General features: G+C 41.9%; 2 protein-coding genes across 6 annotated transcripts in view; one reads left to right on the top strand and one right to left on the bottom strand.

The window, feature by feature from the left end:
• The window catches only part of asap1b (ArfGAP with SH3 domain, ankyrin repeat and PH domain 1b), an 82,726-nt gene extending 66,236 nt beyond the window's left edge, over window positions 1-16,490 (top strand). For 2 of the 5 annotated variants that reach the window (XM_084048817.1, XM_084048815.1), the window contains exons 16-29: window positions 32-117; window positions 236-422; window positions 3,890-3,975; window positions 6,518-6,633; window positions 6,913-6,980; window positions 8,596-8,703; window positions 8,811-9,039; window positions 10,780-10,848; window positions 12,379-12,528; window positions 13,054-13,132; window positions 13,376-13,440; window positions 13,589-14,133; window positions 14,343-14,465; window positions 15,029-16,490. In XM_084048817.1, coding sequence (XP_083904943.1) covers window positions 32-117; window positions 236-422; window positions 3,890-3,975; window positions 6,518-6,633; window positions 6,913-6,980; window positions 8,596-8,703; window positions 8,811-9,039; window positions 10,780-10,848; window positions 12,379-12,528; window positions 13,054-13,132; window positions 13,376-13,440; window positions 13,589-14,133; window positions 14,343-14,465; window positions 15,029-15,103 — 1,986 coding nt within the window. In that variant the 3' untranslated portion in view covers window positions 15,104-16,490. The remainder of the gene's footprint in view (window positions 1-31; window positions 118-235; window positions 423-3,889; window positions 3,976-6,517; window positions 6,634-6,912; window positions 6,981-8,595; window positions 8,704-8,810; window positions 9,040-10,779; window positions 10,849-12,378; window positions 12,529-13,053; window positions 13,133-13,375; window positions 13,441-13,588; window positions 14,134-14,342; window positions 14,466-15,028) is intronic. The other 3 variants (XM_084048819.1, XM_084048816.1, XM_084048818.1) reach the window with 2 other exon arrangements.
• Window positions 16,491-17,773: 1,283 nt separating this feature from the next.
• eef1a1l3 (eukaryotic translation elongation factor 1 alpha 1, like 3) lies at window positions 17,774-20,766 on the bottom strand (the record flags this gene model as incomplete). The annotated part of the gene is made up of 7 exons (XM_084048833.1): window positions 17,774-17,877; window positions 18,078-18,312; window positions 18,583-18,839; window positions 19,022-19,175; window positions 19,272-19,568; window positions 20,082-20,261; window positions 20,623-20,766. The coding sequence occupies 7 exons, from the start codon at window positions 20,764-20,766 to the stop codon at window positions 17,774-17,776; spliced, it is 1,371 nt and encodes a 456-aa protein (XP_083904959.1).
• Between the last annotated feature and the right edge of the window lie 2,535 nt (window positions 20,767-23,301).

The following is a 23,301-nucleotide window of genomic DNA, read 5'->3' as shown; positions in this document are numbered from 1 at the left end:
ACTTGATGATGCTCCTTTTTTTCCTTCCCAGCTGGCCAAGAATGTAGGCAACAGTAGTTTCAATGAGATCATGGAGGGGAACCTCCCTTCAGCAAAGCCCACTCCCTCCAGTGACATGTAAGCTGTCTCTCACAAACCATAAATCCTGGGTTTTTATCTTGTTCACACGTCGTTGGAAAATAGCTTAATTCTATCTTGATTAAACCTCATTCCATATGTTCCTATTACCATACAGGACAGCGAGGAAAGAGTTCATTAACGCCAAGTATGTGGACCACAAGTTCGCCAGGAAGACGTGTCCGTCTGGGGCGGCTAAGATGATCGAACTGTTTGAGGCGGTCCAGAACCGAGACCTGCTGGCGCTCATCCAGGTGTATGCGGAGGGGGTGGAGCTTATGGAGCCCCTCCCAGAGGCGGGGCCGGTGAGTCTAACCTTTTGGCCTTTTGCCTCCAACATACTTTTGCCTCATAGATTAGATAATCATTTTAGATTGAGTAGACCCTGTGTACAGTACCTTGACTATATCCATCTCATACCAACATCCCATATCATGTTTTTTCTCTCTTTTCTTTTTAAGTACTGCACTGTAAACCAGGGTTTCTCAATGTGAGTGCCGTAACGCCAGTCCATGAGTGCCACAGAATATTTTGATAATATTTGGAATTTAGCAATGTCATCCATAAAATAAATTAGTTTATTGGTACAAAATTATTTTCAATCAGTTCTAACCGACCGGATATTCTCTCAAGTGTTCCTCATGACATATCTCAGGGGGAAAAGGTTTACGTATTTACATGCGTAGACTCGCTGCAAATGCTCTCTTCCTACGTCCGAACATTACCTGTCAACAGAAGTCTGAGGCTAGATTAAAGGGAGATATGGATAGGTTTCTTAGAACAAATAACATTGCCCCCATTCAGCAACTGACATTGGAGGCCGTGTCTGAGCCAGGAGTGGCAAAACAGCCACAAGTGCGGCTTTATAACAATTGCTCCAGTATGGTTTCAGCTGGAAATGGTGCTGCTACCTGACCCATGCCACCAGCATGCCTGATCTGCAGGGGAACTGCAGCGATGGTACCAAGCAAATTAGCAAGGTGTTCTGAAACAAAGCATCCAGGATATACAATTCCATGGACGCTGAATATTTTAAGAGATTGAATCACAAAAAGAGAGCGAACGTAGTGCTTTCAACTGAGTGCGTTCATTTGAATGTTGTGGTCTCCAATCATCATCTCATATATCTCATAATAAGAAAATTCATAATAATCAATCATTAGAATTATACAACATAGTTATAGTAGTTCTGTTGTGTTAAATGTCATGTTAAAGTAGTACAATATGGATATTCTATATGGATATACTATAATATAAATATATGGTGTTGGAGTGAAAAGAAGCAATGCAATTTGGGGTGCCATGAATGAAAAGCATTATGAATAGGGGTAATGTCGCGGAATTCTGGATCAATCAGTAATTAATGAGGCAATAGGAGTCGGAGACAATATTGTAGGTGGTGATGGTTATGCTTTTGTACATGATATCATGGGGAGAAGTACGTTAGACACACAGTTAGGGATGTTGACAATTAATCGATTAATCAAATTAATCGATATATATATATATTTTTTTTAATGTTCAGAACCCATATGATGATTTGAAGATTTTCTGCTCCATTCACTTCTTGTTTAACTTACTGAAAAAGGCTGTATCTCGGCTCCTAAGCACTTTTTTTTTAGGATTTTTTTTCAAATCTGAAATTAAGATTCTCAGATTAAAAAAAACGCCGCTTATCAGTTAACCGGTTAATCGGTTGATAAGGTTATCAATTATCAATTAATGAATTGATCGATAATTTGCATCCCTACACACAGTCTGATACAGATTGTTAGTTCTGCCAGCGAGCACAGGGCTCAGACCATAGTTACACTAGCTGCTACAAGGACAAGCTGAACCATAACAGACGCGCTGTAACAAAAACAATAGCTATCAGGCCTAGCAGGGACATTGTGGCCCCTACAGGCTACCAAATATCATGTCATATCATAATGTATTACACAAGTGCTATAAGTGATGGTACAGTATAAAGGTTAGCTATAAACAACCATGATAACGATATAGTATCATGTATAATTCTTCTGCAGTGCCCTGAGGCTAAACATTTTGAGAACCACTGCTGTAAACAACACTGCATGTGATCATCAGACATAATGAAACATTCAGGACATTGTTGGGAAGAGATGACATAAGCTGCAGACGCAGCGAGCTAGAGCTAGCGCTCTCTGTGATGTCTGACTCACCGATATCTGATCTGCCACTGTCAGTGGATGAATGGCTGCCTTCTGCAGCTGGATGAGACAGGGCTACAGTAGGTCCTCACTCTGCCCCTGTGTGTGTGTGTGTGTGTGTGTGTGTGTGTGTGTGTGTGTGTGTGTGTGTGTGTGTGTGTGTGTGTGTTAGGGCTGTGTCATGATTATTGTCATTTTACATGACGATTCATTCTTGTCACACAAATATTATAACGATGTAATTGCGTTGTCATTGAACACTGGAACATTATGAATAAAAATTACATTTCTGTTTCGGCTTTTAGGTTTAGGATATGACAAATAACCTACAGTAAACTACATAACTAACTGACATATTTAATAACTTTATAGTGGAAATAGCCGATCTACATGCTCACAACGCGTCGCATTGCGACACGTTGTGAGCTTCTAGATCTGATATTTCCACTATTTCGAAAATGTTAGAAAATTGAAAAAATCAACATGGAAACGATTATGCAAATATCTCAAATAATTGCGATTAGGTGATTATGTAATAATTGTGACGTGTGTGTGTGTGTGTGTGTGTGTGTGTGTGTGTGTGTGTGTGTGTGTGTGTGTGTGTGTGTGTGTGTGTGTGTGTGTGTGTGTGTGTGTGTGTGTGTGTGTGTGTGTGTGTGTGTGTGTGTGTGTGTGTGTGTGCGTGTGTACCACAATACATTAGCAGGCAGAGAGTGGGAAACATTGCCCTGCATCACTCACTGCGCACTCACACACACACACACACACACACACACACACACACACACACACACACGTCCCGCCCCTCTCAGACTCATACAACGTGACAGGAATGCATGACTAAATAATGGAGCCCAGCCTCCATAAAGGACACCGCTGCTCTCTAGTGTGTCACAATTTGTTTATCATGCTCGCCTAGTAATGTCTCTGTTATACCACGCCAAAGTGCCTTTGTTCACATGGTTATTATGGCTTTCTTTTCAAATGCTTTCCAAATGCAATTTCCATTCATCCACTGAACGCCTCTGTCTTTAATCATATTATTTCCGTGTAAAGGAAGGAAACAGCTGCATAGATTTTTTTGGGGGGAAAAACATCGTTTCAGATGAAGACAGTAGATGAATCTCTCCAGTAAGGTGAAATGTTTGCATTGTACGTGTGAAAATAACATTTTTAGGAGCCATTTTGTTTACTGCAGCTTGTTTAAATGCTAGAAGATAGAGAGGAGGGGGAGAGGGGGAGAGGGGGAGAGAGAGAGAGAGAGAGAGAGAGAGAGGGAGAGAGAGAGAGAGAGAGAGAGAGAGAGAGAAGAGAGAGAGAGAGAGAGAGAGAGAGAGAGAGAGAGAGAGAGAGAGAGAGAGAGAGAGAGAGGAGAGAGAGAGAGAGAGAGAGAGAGAGAGAGAGAGAGAGAGAGAGAGAGAGAGAGAGAGAGAGAGAGAGAGAGAGAGAGAGAGAGAGAGAGAGAGAGAGAGAGAGAGAGAGAGAGAGAGAGAGAGAGAGAGAGAGAGAGAGAGAGAGAGAGAGAGAGAGAGAGAGCAGAATGGATGCTGCTCCCTCCACCATCTCACGGTGTCTTTGCTGTGTTTTATCGCCCCCTGCAGGAATGTGGCGAGACGGCGCTGCACTACTCTGTACGTACGGCTGACCAGACCTCTCTGCACCTAGTGGACTTCCTGGTACAGAACAGGTACACAAACATATATATATATATTAGGTATATTAATATTAGGTAGGGTAAGTGATATATTTTGGTTAACCAATTTTAGGCCTGAGGCAGATTTCTGCAAATTCCCCCTAAATCCTAACAAGTTTTCTGAAAAACTATTGTTGTCGGGCAGAAACCTCTTATCTCCATATTTTAACCTTTTTGTGTTTCTTTTTCGTACATTAACGCCCTAGTTGATCATACTACAGCGTCACACAAAAGCATCACAAGTAGCAGCTCCGCGAGCTTGTAGATCTGCTACTTTTGCCATTTTTTTTTTAAATCCTGAAAAGTAACAGTTTTGGACAGGTTTCCATCCGACAGACAAATATATAACTGAAATCTAAAACCACACAAACTTCTTTCCCGGTTTTAATGGGTTAAAACAAAACGTTTTTTTGTTAAAAGGTTTAAGCACTATATTCTAATAGTAATCACCACTTCCAATGTCTTGTTTATCCTGTGCCCTGTGTGTGAGTTCTCTCTCCTGATTGGATTAAAATTTGGTATCCCGACCTGAAAATGTATCTTCTTTTTTAATCAAGAGCTGGAGGGACGGGGAGCGAACCCTGTTACTGAACAAACACTCTATACAGCAATGAGTACTATCAGAATATAAAGCAAACACTTATTTATATTATACAACAACACTACCTTTAACTATAACACTATTGTGCTATGCCATTCTGGACCACTACTGGCTTATTACAGTATGTAAATCATGGAAAAGCTGTGAAAACCTATTATCAAAGACCCCTTTCTTTTTCTTTTTCTTTTTTACATTTATTACATTGATGTACTGTAATTGCCTGCTACAGTTTGTATTGTTGTGCCGCTGTCTGTGGAGTAAAACAAGGAGACAAGCTGAAGCAGAGCGCCGCACAGCACAGCTGAGCTTAGATTCAGTGTTGCCAGATTTTGCGAGAGAAATGAGCAACCTAGATTATGTAGCCTATACAAGCCCAAAAAGAAGCGACCTAGGCCAAGAGCACTTTAAACCTACCGTATATATATATATATATATATACGGTCATTTGAAAATAGACACGCTGTGAGCTTGTAGATCTGCTTTTTAAAAAACACGAAAAGTGAAAAATGTGTAACGTTTTTTGAAACATTTTAAATACGCAAATCTTGTATGGCACGGCACCCAACATTTCAGATGAGGGGTTCTTGACATTAAAATGTTTTGAGAACCACTGGTTGAAAAAAAATATAATTAAAAAAAAGTTGGAAGCAAGGAGAAGCAAGCAACTACACTTAAAAAAACAAGCCCCCCCCCAAAAAAACGCAACCTGCAACTACTCAGTATTTACAAGCAACCTCACAGAAAAAGAAGCCCAAAGTGGCTTACAACAAGCAGACATGGCAACGCTGCGATTCCCACAAGGCAAAAAGAACTGGGTCAAGCCACTTGTTCCATGAAGCCTTAATTTATTCCTGCTCCTCTCGATTTGTTTCCTCCCCACTGACTGCCTCAGCTGCATAAAGCTCCTTCTCATTTACTAATAGCTCTATTGACGTGATTTTATGTTTGGCCTTGTGTTGTTTTTTTCGTAATCAGTTTGTTTCTCAGAAGAGGAAGGGTCGATAGAGAGCATTACATTTACCTGGCATTAACGTTAGAGCATGAAGTGTTTTGTGGGCCTTAATCAAAGATGGCTGTTAAGAGATCAGCTTGTTTGTTAAACAGGATTTTCTCAATTCACAGTTTGTGTGTTTGTGTAAAAAATATATTGAATAATCAATTACCAGTAGTCAATTGATATATATATTTTTTTTTTAATCTTCAAACAATCAGTTTAGTGATGTATCATGTCTTATTTTGGATGTTATTTACAAGTTCATCTATGTAAATGTGAATGCTTGTCTTTGTTCCATTCCATTGTTATATAATGACAGTTTTTTACTGCTGGGTAAATATCTTAAGCAAATTGTATTACCTTATTTTGTGCTCATTGCTTTAATTTAATTAATCATTTAGTCAGATTTAATTACTTATTTCTACCTGCATAATTTGAAAACATACATCAAAACCACAGTTTTAGCCTATTCTGCTTCAGTGTTAACCTTGTGTCACCAGTCTAAAAATAATATACCAAACGATTATTATACCAAATGAAACAAAACGATTACACCAAACTAAGCACATTTTAAGGGGAATCATTTTGGAGGTGCACCAGTGCTTGTGTATGTGTATATCCGCTCTAGACCGCATCAGAAAAGTGAAAAGGGACTTGATCCCAGGCTACTTCAGTGTTGATATGGTAGATTCAGTGTTGATATGGTAGCTCATTTGAGGCCAGTAAATAATAGAAGATCTGTTTTGTGAAGAAGATCTTGTCAACAGCCCTGTCTTTGCTAGTCAGCCGTGCAAAATGAAGGTCGTCTGGAATGGATAATGAAGCATTACATTAACCTGAGGCCACGGGACTGTGTACAAAATGCCCCCAGGTGATGACCCATGTCCTCTGTGTGTATGTGTGTGTGTGTGTGTGTGTGTGTGTGTGTGTGTGTGGTACAGTGGTAACCTGGATAAGCAGACAGAGTGGGGGAACACTGCCCTGCATTACTGCTGCATGTATGAGAAGCACGAATGCCTCAAGCTGCTACTGAGGGGCAAGCCGGCCACCGACATCAGTGAGTCGTATACATTAATTAACATGACACATGATACATATCGTCGCTGTCGGGGAAGAAACCTCTTATCTCCATATTCTAATCTTTTGAGTAAATTAGCACCCTACTTGATCATACTACAGCGTCGCAAAAAAAGTTTTAGAATTTTAATCCTGAAAAGTAACAGTTTTGGACATAATGAGGTTTCCACCAGACAGAGACGATATACTGTATACATGTGCATCACATACATAGCTAGATCACAATCTTAACGTGCAATCAACCTCGCTTCCCCCACAGCCAATCAGAATGGAGAGACCGCACTGGATGTTGCCAGGCGACTGAGGAACAGCCAGTGTGAGGAGGCAGTGAGTACAGCTCCATGTCAGAAACACTAGTGTTCAACAATAGACCCAGGAGTGATCTCACTAGATGCTATTGGACCATTAAAAATGCCCTGATTTAACCCCCCAAACACTGGTTATATCAAAAACATAATACAACCAAAGTAATGATGATAATATTAATAATAATAATACATTTATTAATATAGCAAAATCTAAAGTTAACAAAGTGTAATTTAGATAGCATGTTATGTAGACAGATGCCAGGTTCATTTGTTGACCTAGCATCCTATAGTTTGTGGAGTTTAAATGTACAGACACACTTTTGGATATTCTAAAGTTTAGACTGATGATAGGTTCTTGGTTTACCTATGATCCTATTTTACTATTTCTATGCATTTGATGTATTACCTTGTGTTTACCTTGCTTGCTCTAAGTGGCTTTGGACTAAATACCTAAATTGTAAATGTTAAATGCAATAACAGTGCATAAAATACAATGTAAAATAAGTGTAGTGTAGGAGGTGACAGATTGGGAGTGTGCCACCTCCTCCCACCTCGGTTGGTCATTTAAACCTTTCTACTCTTTACACACACTGTTGTACACACTGACACACTTTACACTGTATTACTTATTATGTGTGTGTGTGTGTGTGTGTGTGTATATATATATATATATGTGTGTGTATATATATATATATATATTGGTGACAAGGCAGTTTTATTTGTATAGCACATTTCAACAACAAGACAATTCAATGTGCTTTACACAGAACATCAAGCAAAGGAAACGCAATTATACAATGACATTAAGATGCATTAAACAAAAAGTAAAAGATAACAGATACAGTTACAGTGCAGAAGAGAAAGAAAAAAGAAAAGTAACTCAATCAAAGGCAGTGGTAAACGGAAAGGCCTTTAGTTGTTTTTTAAAAGAAAAATGTCCATACTGTACATGATGAAAATGGTTATCAGTATGCAGAGTGTACCACACCGATATTTAATTGCACACACATACATATACATACATACATACATACATACATAAACCTTGCATCTTGTTAACATGTAGTAGTCTTTAACACTAGATGGCAGTCAAAGGTCTAGAACTGGCCTCGGGCACCAGTGACAACAGAGTGGAAATAATATGTGGAGGCATATTTAACCATTAGTGCTGCTTTGAATGCAGCATCATGTGCATAGAGCACTGTACACAAAGGCACTTATGCATGTAATGCAAAATTATGGTTATGCAAATTGTACAAGGGTACACACATCATGGCAAACAGTAGTGGCATTGTGGCTAGTTTGTTTTTTTAATAGTATGTGCTTGATTTGCATGCGTGTGTGTGTGTGTGTGTGTGTGTGTGTGTGTGTGTGTGTGTGTGTGTGTGTGTGTGTGTGTGTGTGTGTGTGTGTGTGTGTCTTTGTCTGTAGAAAGGAGAAGATCTGCACACCATCTTAATGCTCCCAAATATATTCTATTAAGCGGTAAAAGACACTGCTTAATAAAATATATTTTGGAGCATTAAGACGGTGTTCTCCTTTCTACAGTGTTGCCTATTTTGATCCAGCACCCGTGGAAATAGCCTATTTGTGGATGTACGTGCACTTATTGTCTTTGTCTTTGTGTCTTCCAGCTTGTGCAGGCTGCAGAGGGGAAGTTTAACCCTCACATCCATGTGGAGTATGAATGGAGCCTGAGACTGGAGGAGATGGATGAGAGCGATGATGACCTGGATGACAAGGTCTGGAACAAACAAACAAAAACAATACATATCAATTTAGGGGTCCTTGGCCTGAAAACGTTTGAGAAGCACTGCTCTAATCTCTCCTCTTCCATGTCCATCTCTAGCCTAGTCCCATAAAGAAGGACCGCTCACCAAGGCCCCAGAGTTTCTGCCACTCTTCCAGTCTGTCCCCCCATGACAAGCTGTCCCTGCCCGGCTTCATCAGCCACCGGGACAAGCAGCAGCGCATGTCCTACAGCGCCTTCACCAACCAGATGTACAGCGCCTCCACTGACCTCACCTCCTCCCCGGTGGCCGACGGTCCCCCGCTGCCACCCAGGAACCAAGGAAAAGGTCAGAAGACTACCGGGCTGGCGCTTTTTAGGCATAGTACTGTAACGTAGCGTAGAACTTTGTTCTGGTAAGCTAAAACACGTTTTAGCTTGCCATGCTCATGCTTAGGGATGGGGACGATAATCGTTCTTATTGTTTATCGGGATAAAATCACAATAATCGTATCACAGATATTTTAATTTATAGTGAAATTGTCCTCCGTCATACACAAAGATGAATTAGCTTTTGTTGAGCTGCAATTTCAGTACCACTTAAACCCTCTATACTTGATAAAAGACCTGTAAAGAGCTAATTTTGTATGCTCTTATTTCCCTCTACACAACAAAGTAGCATTTTAAGTTTTAAACATATTTGAGTTATTGTGATAATTATTGTTAATAGCCCATCCCTACTCATGCTAATGTTAGCCTGTGTTGCAAATATAGACGTAAGGTGCGTGTGGTTGGTTTTTACGTATTGAAGTTAAAAACCAACAAATGTTGTCGTTCCTTATCAGATGCCGGTGCTGATGTTTGCTTAAAACACACAGGACAGGATCAGCATTTTAATCATGAAATGAAATCCCATTTACTGGAAAGCTTTTGTTCATTGCTCAAACTCTTATATTTTACTCCAGCACGCACGTTGCCTATACAGTATACACATGATAAAAACACAAACATACACAAAATTAATGCTCAAACTGTCCTGCGGCAGAATGCAGTTACTCTGTGTACAGATCAGAGGGCAGGAAGTAGGTGTCATTAAGTAAATATCACAAAGAACCTTCAGGAAAACGATGTCTGCAGCAGAGTGCAGAGACAAGGCCGGCCGGCAGTGTTGCCAGATATTGTGAGAGAAATAAGCAGCCAGGTCAATGAAAACAAGCACAAAAGAAGCGACTATAGGCCACATGAGCACTTTGAACCTATGTATACCTACCGTATGTCACTTATAATAAGCCGACATGGCACACTGCCGGCCAGGGGGGTGTTGGGTTTGTTGAAGCCTGACATTTAAGGTGCTTCATTAGGTTAAAAAAAAATAGCCCCCTGTCGCACTTCTCCATCATTAGCCTCAACACATTATACAAACAGCCTGTTGGGGGCCTTGCTTGTCTCTGCAGAATTTTAATTAAAAATAACATTTACTCCCTCCCTCCTTTAAGTTGGGCAGCTTAAACACCATGACAGTCAAAGCGGATAGTGTGCTGCTGCTCTTAAAAAGCGCCACTGTAGAAGCTTTATGCTGCGTTCACACTGGCAGATACAAAAGATGCAAAGATATACAGTAACGCTACACAGAATATTGTAGCTTTGTATCTTTGTAGCTTAAGTTGAAACCAGCTCGACTCTTTTGTAGCTTTGTAACTGTTGTAGCTTTTGTAGCAGCTACGCAAACGTTGGATGTATCTTTGTATCTTCATGCTGCTGTCTTATATTGAAAAAGAATGTATGTTTGTATCTGCCAGTGTGAACGCACCATTAGAATAACAGGTGCTCTGACCTAGGCATCGCTAGCAATGATCAGAGCAGTGCTCTTAACTGGATGCTGCTGCCTAGAGAGCCTTAAGTTGCCCTCAGGCACGTTTGTGCTTTTTCTCCTCTTTTTTTTCCTTTTGCTTGTCACTGATAAGATTTCATCTTGTTGCTTTTATAGTGTGTGGGAGCAGCTCTTTGACGACCGACACAGAATCTCTCCCACACTCTCTCATCTCCTGCTCTCTTTCTTTCTCTTTTTTTTCTCTTTTTATCCTTCCAGCTCCACACTTGGCATACCTTGGGTCTCACTCGCACTACGCCACTCTGGCTGGCACTCGACCATACATCAGTGAATATCCTGTTTTTACGTTCCCCTCCCCCCTCCCTCCCTTCCCCTCTTTTGACTCCACCTCCTCCCACCTCATATGCGGCTGAAGAGCTTGATTCCAAAATGGGATATTATCCACTACAAAGTGTCAGCTATTAGATCAGTGGTTCTCAACCTTTTTTATTTCAAGGAGCCCCCATGACTCGGAGTGTACAAATGGAACCAAATGGATCCATAAGGGGGTCCATTTGCTTCCATTTGTACAGTCTTAGAGTTACAGACCTGTAAGGGTCCATTTAAACCCGCCTCCATGGAACCCAGAATGTCCCCTGAATCCACTTTGAGAACCACTGTATTATCGGGATCCATTTGTGGGTCGCGGACACATTTTTATGGGTCGCGAGTTAAATATCCCTTTATTTTTCGTTTCCTACATTTATTTTATTTTATTATTATTTCAAGAAGAATTCCCCCAAAATGAACAAGTACAAAAAAATTAAACATTTAAAAAAGAAAGTAGACGTTTTTTCAAAATAATTCAATATTTATTTATTTTTAAATCATTAATTAGAGGGAAAAAAATACTTTTAAGAAGTCCTGAGAATAGCAGGTCTACAAGCTCACAACACGTCACATTTACACGTCACGTGTTGTGAGCTTGTAGGTTGGCTATTTTCACTAGTTTGGATCCCGGGGAGATATGATCAAATTTCTATTTTGGGTCTCGAGCTAAAACGTTTGGGAACCACTGCATTAGATGACTGATGTGAAATTAAATGTCACAGAAAAGATTTAATGTTCAGACAATTACAGTTACTATTGTTTGCTCAAATGCGTATATAACATTTTGGAATTAAACCCTCACCCCTTTTCCTCAGTTCTTAATTCATTTTCTTGCTCAGTATGCTAGGGTGGTGGGTGGTGTTTTATTTAACTCAAGAATGCAGCCTTGTTGGCTAGCTAAACCAAACTTTACCCGCATGCAGTTTTATTGCAATTGGAATCATGTCCCACCATCCACTGAGCTGTAAAGTTAGTTGTTTTTATCATTGCTGATCCTTTTCTGGCTGAGCTTTCTGTTAGCTACCTTTCACTCTAACTTAACTTCCAGTAGATTACATTAGGACTTAGCGATAGGTGATTTGGAACAGCAGCCGACCTGACACTGTAGAAACCATGTATCCTACTCATAAACAAACTGACACATCCCGAAAATGTGTACGCACGCACACTCACACTCATAAGGTGCTCTTCTTGTGTAATACTCTCACCCTCTCCAGTACAATATGTTGTTCTGACATGCATTGATCTTTGTCCTAACATGTCTTCCCCCATTTTGTCCAGCACATCTCTTACTCCCAGTCCAAGACACATGACTCTCCCATCCTTCCCACCCTATCTGTTTCTACTCCTCTGTCTTCCTCCTCCTCAAACCTCTCCTACTCTTGCTGTGTGGGTATCCGGGTGTTAAACGGAATGAATGGCACCTGTCATCCACCTTTCCGACCGACCCTCTCATGTGTGTTTTTATATGTGTTGTCACTCCTCTAGCTCCGCCCTCATCTGGCCCTCCCTCTGCACTCACACCCGGAGGCAGCTCCACGCTGTCCAAGAAGAGGCCTCCACCCCCTCCCCCCGGACACAAACGCACCCTATCTGACCCACCCAGCCCGCTCTCCCACAGTCCACAAAGTAGAGGGGGTGAGACTCATGAACACACATACAGCAGAACCTGGTGGGACTAAGGCTAAAGGCTACTAAGATCAAATTTATACTTTGTTGTACGGCCTTTGCTCGACTAATTTTAATAAATTATAAAAAAGAATGTTGAGCGTGTTAGTTGAGCGATGCGGTCGTACAATGAAGTTTAAATTGGAATTAGAATTGCCTTGCTTCAGAGGAGAGGTGCGTTGGAAAATCATCTTTTATTGGGGTTGTTTATCCTACACTTCAGCTGGAACTGACTTGGAGCCCACTTTGCCCATTGTGTTTAATGATATAGATGTTGTTATCATTTGTCTTTTGTGATGTTAAGTGCTATTTCTGTCACACACACAACACACCAAATAAATAGCTTACACTCAGTGGATTTAGCCATGCTAGCTCATGGAAAGCTCAGCCAGACAACTTCCCCTCTTTATTTTATTTGGACCATTTTTATTTACCATTTTTATGCTGCTATGGTAAATAATAGTATATTTACCAATGTCGATGTCAATATTTCAGGAAGTGATTCCACTCCTCCACCCATCAACAAGATGTCTCCTGTTTCTAACAAGTTTGAAGGCATTCCGCAGCAGCAAAGGTATATTACATACACGGTGGATGAATCCCTGGCTTTGCTGGTGAACTTTTCTCGATAGATCTTTCTGAAAGCTTTTCAGATCTCTCTGGAAAGGTCTAATGTCAACAATAATGTCAGCCAAAATGAATGTCTGTTTTGCAACTATTCTGTTAGATAACTCTTAAGTGATTGCAATCGATGATGAGGGTCATGCCCCATTCTTGCTGTGGTTTCTCATTCAACGTGATGCACATTTGTTTCCAGCACTACAGCAAGCAACACAAAGTCTACACTTGGTCCAAGGGTTCTTCCCAAACTACCTCAAAAAGGTATAGACATTACTGAAATGTTGCTGCTGTCTAGTGTCTACGACTAGTTCACATTATAATGTGTTAACACGTTATTTCTATTGGTAAATTCACAGTCTTAACTAATTTGATGCTGAATTGACCATATATTGCTGCTTTTCCCCCCAAGTGGCGCTGCGGAAAATCGATACCATACACCCGTCTATGGACAAACCCAGCCTTCCCCCAGAGGTTTTCCAGAAGTCCCCGCCAGGATCTGAAACCCCGCAGAAGGCTGCTCCTCTGGCCGAACGGCCTCAACCGGGGGACCTGCCTCCCAAGCCTCAGCCCTCTGAGCTTCCCCCCAAACCCGGCGAGCTGCCCCCCAAGCCTCAGCTCTCTGACCTCCCTCCGAAGCCTCAGCTGGGGGACCTCCCGCCTAAGCCCCAGCTCAAAGACCTGCCCCCCAAACCTCACCTGTCAGACATTCCCCCTAAACCCGGAACGGCCGAGCCGCCGAGTCCCCGGCCGCCTCCCGGAGAGCCCGCCCCGAAGCCTCAGCCTCCGGCTCAAACCCAAGCTCAGCCTCAGCCGCAGCCGCCGGACTCGCCGTCGCCCAATCAGCAGCAAGCTGACGTGACGGCCTCGTCTCCGCAGCAGGCCAGCGAGGACACCAATGGGAGCCCGCCGGGAACCACGGAGACGCCTGTGCCCCTCCCGAGAAAGATAAACACGGTACACTAGTGGTTCTCAAACTTTTTCGTGTCAAGGACCCCCAACATGATGTGTATTTGGCCGCGGAGCCCCATGTGAAAATGTTTTGTGCCAAAAAATCTAAAATGACACGCATGCTTTCCCGCTTTTAATGGGTTAAACAAATCTTTGTGGAATAATGCACAGGGACAATATTTTACAATAATATTCACTAAAGAATTTGTGTCCAGGGCAAGAGCAAAACTCGGAGGGTGAAGACCATCTATGACTGCCAGGCTGACAACGATGACGAGCTGACATTTGTTGAAGGAGAGGTAATCATAGTGACTGGAGAAGAGGACCAAGAGTGGTGGGTGAGGACATGCTTCATGACTTCCATCCTCAAATATTACAGTGATACTATACTGTAGATACATGCATTATTGCTAGTCAGACTATTATGGATTCTGCATAGTGTTGCTATCGGCCAGAAACCTCCTATCTCCATTTTCTAACTTTTTGTATTTATTCGTAAATGAATGCCTTATGTGATCATACTACAGCGTCCCACGAAAGCATCAAAAGTAACAGATCTACAAGCTCGAAAAGCGGTGGAAGCGACGCGTTTCAAGCTTGTCGATCTGTTACTTTTTCTATTTTAGAATTTGAATCGTGAAAAGTAACAGTATTGGACATACAAGGTTTCCACCCGACAGAGACGATAGCTAGGTTTATCAATGCAGAATTATGCAGTCCTTGGCCCAACTTTCCTTGCACAGTGGACTGCATAGCAATCATTCTGAACATCACAGATAGAAGGACAAATGTTGAACGTTGAATGCTAAATGGTTCTCTTTTTTTGTTTCTCATGTGCTTTCTGTGCTGCCTCTCTCTCTCTCTCTCTCTCTCTCTCTCTCTCTCTCTCTCTCCTTTTTAGATTGGGCACGTCGAGGGGCACCCGGAGCGAAAAGGGGTGTTCCCCATGTCTTTTGTGCACATCCTGAGTGACTGACAGCCAGAAAAGACTTGCACTAAGCCTCCACCCTCATACGAGGGGTCTTGTAAATAGCTGCCGTAACACCCTGCCCCCTCCTCCATCCCCCCCCCCCCCACCCCGTCCCGAGACAAGCATTCTAGAAGGAAAACAATGAAGAAACCCAAGTAGGCTCATCTGGCCATGGATGCCACAACATCCACGTTGTACAAACTATGTGTGTATTCTTCCTCTTACCAGTATTATCTTAACCCCCATAGCATGGCTATGATGAAGCCACTCTCAAAACCCTTAGCACTTACCTAAAAATATATGTTTATGCTGTCACTGTGTATATATGTATGTAAATATATATATTTGTGTGTGAGTGTATATACATGTTTTATTGTACAAAACATGTACAAGTATAACATTGCTCTCTACCTGTTGGATTAAGCATCAGGGCAGTGGAGTTTGAATTTTATCTGTATTAATTTTACTGGCCATTAAGTAATTATCAGCTTACAAGAGGACAAAATGGGGAAACAGAATGTGAAATACGTCATGTCACTCTGTGTCTTGCATCCCTGTTAACCAACCACCGTAACTTGACTAAAGAGGCAGAAACAATCTCCCTCTGATCGTCCCAAAATATTAAGAAAAGAAAAACCTTCATTCAATGTATTCCTTGTTCTTGCTTGCTTTTGTGTGTGTACACGTATTATGATTGTTTTACAGTATAGAAACCTGCTGCTACTGTGTGGTGGAATATCAACCTGTGGGGTCACTCACCATAGGTCACTAATTTTACTTGTTACACTGTTCACCTTAGGTATGCTCTGCGTGTGAACGTCAAGTCATCTCCACAGTCCTTAAGACCCATCTGTGCATGGTTTAAAAATGACTGGAATAAATTGAGCGAGGAGTGCTGCATATTTTGACACTCGCCTCAGGGTTTGAAGAGCCACTGTCATGCAGGACTTACATGCCTGCTGCTATTGCCACTATTATTGTTGGAAGCTCCAACAAATGTCATCTTAGCAATAAATTGAGGAAATGATTCTCAGATGATGCCCTAACTTTAAGACATTTTATGAAACTTGATCGACCTGTGCTCACAACCCCCCCCCCCCTTCTGTCTTGTTTCACATACTAATGGGTTTATACCACTCATGAACTGTTGAAATTTGATTTGTAGATGAGGGTTAATGTCATGAAACAGCCACAATCCTTGTAAATGTCAGTATGTTAGTTTCAGTAAACACTCCATCCACAGGTACAACTGCGCATCAAACTTGTCTGTTATAGGATTTAGGTGAACTTGGTGATGCAACACCCATAGTTTCACTCCTCACCAACTGCAGTTCCAATGTAAGAAACAAACCTATCATTCCATTGTATCATTAAAAGTGCTGTACTATGTGAATCTTGTCCTTTTTTGTGGCAACCAACGAAGTGTGAGCCAATTCTAGTCAGTTTCCCCTGATAAGGCTAGTGTGGGCCAATCTTAGCCAGTTTCCCCTCACTGCATCATCCAGATAACATTGTTTTGTCATTTGACAAGTCAAAACAAACCAGACAAGATTAGCATTGGTCAGGTCCAGCAACCATTTGTTGGGCTTAGAGCATTATGCAGTTTAGGTTGTTGCAAATAAACCCTGTCGTAATTCAAAACGGCATTAACCCATTGAGACCCGAGGCTGATTCTGACAAACTTGCTTTAGTGTTGCTCAAACTTGTGTCAAGTCATTTTGTTCCAGGGACCTCCAGAAGCTAAATGTTTGCTTACATTGAGGTTGCACATCTTCACGATTTTTCAAAAATAGATCTACAAGCTCAGTGCTTGTATCCATTTTTTAATATAGCCAAGGGTTAAAACCTAAAATGACAGATGCTTTCCAGGTTGTTGCCACAAAGGCTTTTGGTTGAATACTTTAAGAAGTTTGCAGAGAAGCACATTACAAGGTCAACTGTATTAAAAAGCCCAATGGCTTGTTTCAAAATGGGATCCTTATGTACTCAAGGCCATTGGCGTCCCTCGGTTTGGCCTTGTGCCCCTCAAAAAAAAGGCATGCCCCAGCTGACTGTACCAATTTCAATGTGTAGACCAGTGTCTTTTGAGATTCTGAATTCCTGAGTCTCCAGCTTTAAACCAATCCAGTGACATGCAGGGCTGAGCATGGATCAGATTGTAAATACCATAATGTCACTGCAGATATACATAGCAATTTCAATGGACTAAGATCTTTTTCATTTGATGGCCTTCCTGCCCTAAAAAAAAAAAAAAAACACCAAAGGCCAAACGGTCTTGCCCCTAAAATGACTATGTTCAAGGCCTGGTTGCAAATAAATCCTCATTTCAAAACAGCATTAAGAACCAGATGAAAATGAAGTTCCATTCCCAATGATGAAATTCCAGGACCGTTTGCAAATAAACCCTGATGTCATTCAAAACGGCATTAAGAACCAGATGAAAATGAAGTGCCATTCCATTGTGTGCTTTATTTTAGAAGGTTTCACATTTTTTTCAACTTAAGCCATCCATTTCCATAATCCTTAGGATATAGCAGTAAAATAAAACAATTCCATCTTTAAAGGCAACAAATGTTTGTGTTACAACACAAAATCAAATATACAACTACTAAAAGTATATACACTGCAGTGCTTAACCAAAATGTTCATACCACAATTAGTGGTAAAACAACCAACTTATTTACACACTTGGACTTTCAATTTTGATGCTTGGTCTTTCTCCACCGACTTAATGACGCCGACAGCAACGGTCTGTTTCAAGTCCCTCGCTGCAAATCGACCTGTGGAGCAAGCAGATACACACAAGTCAATTTAATAATTAAATGCAGGTAACATCTTGCACACTGCCTTATCCCTAACTTTAAGAACATTTTTAAATGGTTCAAATAGCCGATCTACAAGCTCACATGTGACTTGTCACGAAAGTGGGCCGTAAGTTCTAATCAAAAATACACCCAATTGAATCATGACGACGCTGTACCTAAGGGAGGGTATGTGAAGAAGCTCTCCACACACAGGGGCCTGTTGGGGACCAGTTTGACAGTAGCAGCGTCTCCAGACACCAGTGTCTGTGGCTGGTCCTCCAGTTTCTTCCCAGAGCGCCGGTCCAGCTTCTCCTTCAGCTCAGCAAAGCGACAGGTCACATGGGTAGTGTGGCAGTCCAGGACAGGGGAGTACCCAGCCTTGATCCTCCCTGGGTGATTCAGAATTATGACCTTTGGAGAGAAACAAACAGGTCACTTAAAAACCAGGCAGGAACTAGCAAGAACATTTTAGAAATGTGTCCTAGAACAGTAGTTCTTAAAGTGGGGTCTAGGGACTATCCAAGGTCCTTGAGGGGGTTCAAATGGACCTTACAGGTATGAAACTCTTATACACATGGAACGTAAGGGTCCATGTATACACTCTCAGAGTTCTGGGGTCCTTGAAATTAAAAAGTTTGAGAACCACCGTTATAGAAGGCCTGCATTGTACAGTGTACCAACCTGAGCCATAAAACTGCTGACATCAGAGGGCGGGTCTTGTTGGGCATTGCCAGCCACATCCCCGCGGCGTAGGTTCTTCACAGAAACGTTCTTGATGTTGAAGCCAACGTTGTGTCCTGGGAGTGCCGTCTGCAGACCCTGGTGGTGCATCTCGATAGATTTGACCTCAGCGGTGAGCTTGGCAGGCGAGAACATCAGAGTCATACCAGGCTTGAGGATGCCAGTTTCAATCTTGCCCACTGGCACTGTTCCGACACCTGTATTGGAAAGACAGGATTTATTAATCTCCCGAAACTTTTACCTAATTGCAAGTATACATAAGCAGTAAGATTCACTGCACAATTTAACCTTACAATGGAGCAAATAGGCTGGCTATGAGAAATGGTACCCTTCAAAAACAAAAAGTGGTGCGATTGGGTTTGTGAGCCATGTTGCTGACCTCCAATCTTGTAGACATCCTGCAATGGCAACCTCAGGGGCTTGTTGATGGTGCGTACTGGAGGGTGGATGGAGTCCAACACTTCTAAGAGAGTTCTCCCACTTGCATTCCCCCCCTCCTTGCGCTTGACTTTCCACCCTTGGAACCAGGACATCTGTAGACGCATCATGCGTTAAGGAAATTGTAACTGAGGGGTCAAGCATGGAAATTGTACTGGGGTCAAGCATGCAGGTACAAAGTTTTGTTTTACCTTCTGAGTTGCAGTGATCATGTTCTCCCCGGTCCACCCAGAGATGGGAACGAAAGGCACGGCGTTTGGGTCGTAGCCGATCTTCTTGAGGAAGACGTTGACACTTTTCACCACTTCGTCGTAACGTTTCTGGCTGTAAGGCGGCTCTGTCAGGTCCATCTTGTTCACACAAACAATGATTTGCTTGACGCCAAGAGTGTACGCCAGCAAAGCGTGCTCTCTGGTTTGGCCATTTCTGGAGATGCCAGACTCAAACTCTCCCTTTGCTGCGGAGACCACCAGCAGAGCGACATCGGCCTGTAAATGACATCAATTATGAAGTTAATTAGCAGTGGTGGAAGTATGAAGGAGTTTCTAGTTCTGTAGCAATACTAGTTCTGCATTAAAAGTTGTTTAAGTACAAAAGTATTGACATCCAAAATATGTATTTAAGTGCAAATTATAATTACAGTAGAAACTCATTCCATAGTGGCAGGCTACCAAATGTAAAAGTACTCGGCAGAATTACTGCAATTTCATTATAAATTGTAGCCATAATTAGTCATGCTTAATGAGTTCACTTTACAGCAGCTGCTAAGACTGGGCTGGTGTCAATTAGCTAACCATGTGCTTCTGGGTAGTTTGACTTTATATAGGCCTACATTATAAGATGTTGTAATGACAAATCTAAATCTAAATAAAGTGCATTCAATTAAATGTAGCCTAATGGGGTAAAAATATCAAAAGTATTGGCAAGTTTTAAAAAAAAGTAGATCTACAAGCTCACAATGCAGTATAGCTACTTTTTCCACCACTGGTGTCTCCACTCACCTGTGATGTTCCAGTGATCATGTTCTTGATGAAGTCCCGGTGTCCGGGGGCATCTATGATGGTGATGCTGTACTTCTGCGTGTTGAACTTGAGCAGAGAGATGTCGATGGTGATCCCTCGCTCCCTCTCAGCCTTCAGCTTGTCCAGCACCCAGGCGTACTTGAAGGAGCTCTTCCCCATCTGCAAAGGAGAAGGGGAACATCGATGTCACACGGTGGTGGAAAAAGTAGTTTTACTCAAGTAAAAGTATCAGTATCACTAGTAATACGGCAATGTAGAAATATTCGGTTACAAGTAAAAGTCTGGAATTCAACATTTGCCGAGATAGATGTAGTAGAGTGTAGCTGTACAAGTAAAGTAGCCTACTGAATACTCCAGTAAAGTAAAAACACATCAAAAGTGTACTTTAAATACAGTAGGCCTACTTGAGTAAATGTACTTAATTTACAACACTGGCAATCAATCTAACATTTAATACATGTAATCAATTAATCGAAAAAAAAAAAAAGCAATGTAATAGATTTAAATAAGTCATCCTTACCGTAGCTGCAGCTTTCTCAAACTTCTCCAGTTTCCTCTGGTCGAAGCCTCCACACTTGTAGACGAGGTGACCGGTGGTAGTGGATTTACCACTGTCCACGTGGCCGATGATCACCACGTTGATGTGAGTCTTCTCTTTACCCATTTTAATGTTTAACTCAGGCAAATGAGTTGTAGATATTCTATATTCGATGTAACAGCAACGCTCAACCTTCAGCTTCTTTCACGAAATGGTTGTGATTATCGGGTATCAGAAAAGCTTTATAGGGCAGCTGGTGTGATTGAACACCTGCTGGCTTAATTTATGAATGATGACGATCGATCAGTGGATGACAGGTGTGCTCAGTTGAACCTAATCAGTGGTGTAAAGCAGTGATTCTCAAACCTTTTCATGTCAAGAACCCTCAAATTGACACTTATTAGCCCGCGGGCCCCCATTTGAAAAGATATGCCAAGGACCCCCACAAGAGAAGATTGTTTTACGGCTCTAGCAGTGATTTTCAACCATTTTAATTTCAAGGACCCCCATTTAATGGCATTTCTATCTCTGGGACCCCAATTTATATTGTAAAGTCAATGTTAATGTCACTCTGAGAGTGTACAAATGGAACCAAATGGACCCGTCAGGGTCCATTTGGTTCCATTTGTACACTCTCTGAGTTACAGACCCATATAAGGGTCAATTTGGTTCCTAACTATCTATCATTTAGCTGGGGACCCCCTGGAACTCCCCCAAGGACTCCTGGGGGTCCCCGGACCCCACTTTGAGAACCAACGGTGTAAAGTAACTGAGTAGGCCTATAAAATACTGTACTTATAAGTGCACTTTTGAGCTATTTTTTTTACTTTACTGGAGTATTTCCAGTTTTCATTACTTTTACTTCTACTCCACTACCTCTCTCTCAGAGGCAAATATCGTACTTTTTACTCCACTACAATTATTTTAAAACTTTAGTTAGTTACTTTGTAGATTTTGATTATTATTACAAAACATACAATAACCACTTCAGCCCTATGTATACTTAGGCAATGAATGTGGTGTATCTGATATTTTTTGGAAAGAAAGAAAGAAAGAAAGAAAGAAAGAAAGAAAGAAAGTAAGAAATGCAAGCTCTATATTAATATTCTGATAGTAGCTTAATCATAGGGGTGTTCCCATAGGTCTATAGTAAACAAAAATTACCCCTGGCCTATGGGCTCTATGCACAGCAGCCTAGTATCACTTCCTTCACAGGTGTTACCAATGATACTAATGATTTGGTTCCATTTGTACTGTACACTCTCAGAGTTACACACCCGTAAGGGACCATTTGGAACCCCCTTAAGGAACCATGAGGGTCCCTGGACCGCAATTTGAGACCCACTGGTGTAGCAGAGTGTTTCCAGTCAGCCAGCTTGCAACAATATCAGCACCCTGACTCTGTTTGACCAGAATGAAACAGAGCCTTCATTAGTATCATTGGCAACACCTGTGAATGTCTTTACAACATGGCTGCTATGCACAGACCCCTTAACAGACGACGTCACACTGATAAGAACCAGTATGCGTGCAACCAGTATGCGTGCAATGAAACCCATTCTATCAGGTCTCGCTAGGACGCGCCTCACTAGCCAACACACAAGAGGGGGTTGGGGTGTGCTGAAACCAGCGCACCCCGAAATAACAGGTTGGGAATTGATTGCGTGAAAAAATCACCTGTGCGTCCAGTCTCAATGTTAGTAAACAAATAATTGGTCTATTGAGCCTACTGAACAAACACTCAGCAATTATTATTTTTTATCACAGAAGCTATTTAACAATTATTTTAACACAAATAGAAACATGCAAAAAAACAAATAGGCTAATGAATAACAATAAAATACATACAAACATATTAATATCTCATATCTGTGCTCACTGCTCTCGCATGAATAGGACGTATAGACCAATTATTTGTTTACAAACATTGAGACTGGACGCACAGGTGACTGCTTCATGTAATCAATTCCCAACAGATCCCCAAACCTGCTGTTTTGGGGTGAGCTTGTTTCAGTTCATTCAACCTCCTCTGTGTGTAGGCTAGCGGGGTGCGCCCTGGCGACACATATATATACTTCATCGCGCAACGGTATAGCGCACCGAGAACAGATGACATACAAGCTCACAACCGCGTCACGGATGCGACCGCTGTGAGCTTGGAGATCTGCTATTCTCGGCCGTTCTCTGCGCGCGACACCTTCGCGGGACGGAGCATAAATTAGTCTTGACGGGCTGCAGCTGCGCGAGCCAAGCAGGTTCTGATGCCATGATCATAGAGCGCTCCCTCCGTTCCTATGACAGCCACTGGAGGTGGAGTTTTGAGGACAACTGCTTTGAATAGTTATTATTGTTTACACACAACAGAAACCAAGGATTATATATTTCAAGAGCGAGAGATCACAGCAAAAATCCTAAGCATTCTTCCTCCACACTGGGAGAAAAACAGCATCTGAAAGTTTGATGGGATGCATTTTTACACGTGAGACTGTGACCACTTTTACATTGCATCTTATGAGCGGTGGGGTTCTTTTGCTGCCGACCTGCGTGCGCATAAGTGGGGTCCGGGGACCCCCAGGGGTCCTTGGCTTGGGAGGGTTCCAGGGGGTCCCGAGCAAAATGTATGATAAGTGCACTTTTGGTTTTAATAGCTACACCATCACA

Source organism: Gymnoscopelus microlampas (assembly GCF_963454915.1).
Source record: "Gymnoscopelus microlampas genome assembly, chromosome: 22".
NCBI classification, from domain to species: Eukaryota; Metazoa; Chordata; class Actinopteri; order Myctophiformes; family Myctophidae; genus Gymnoscopelus; species Gymnoscopelus microlampas.
The sequence above is the reverse complement of the archived record's forward strand: the minus strand, read 5'-3'. Positions and strand labels throughout refer to the sequence as shown.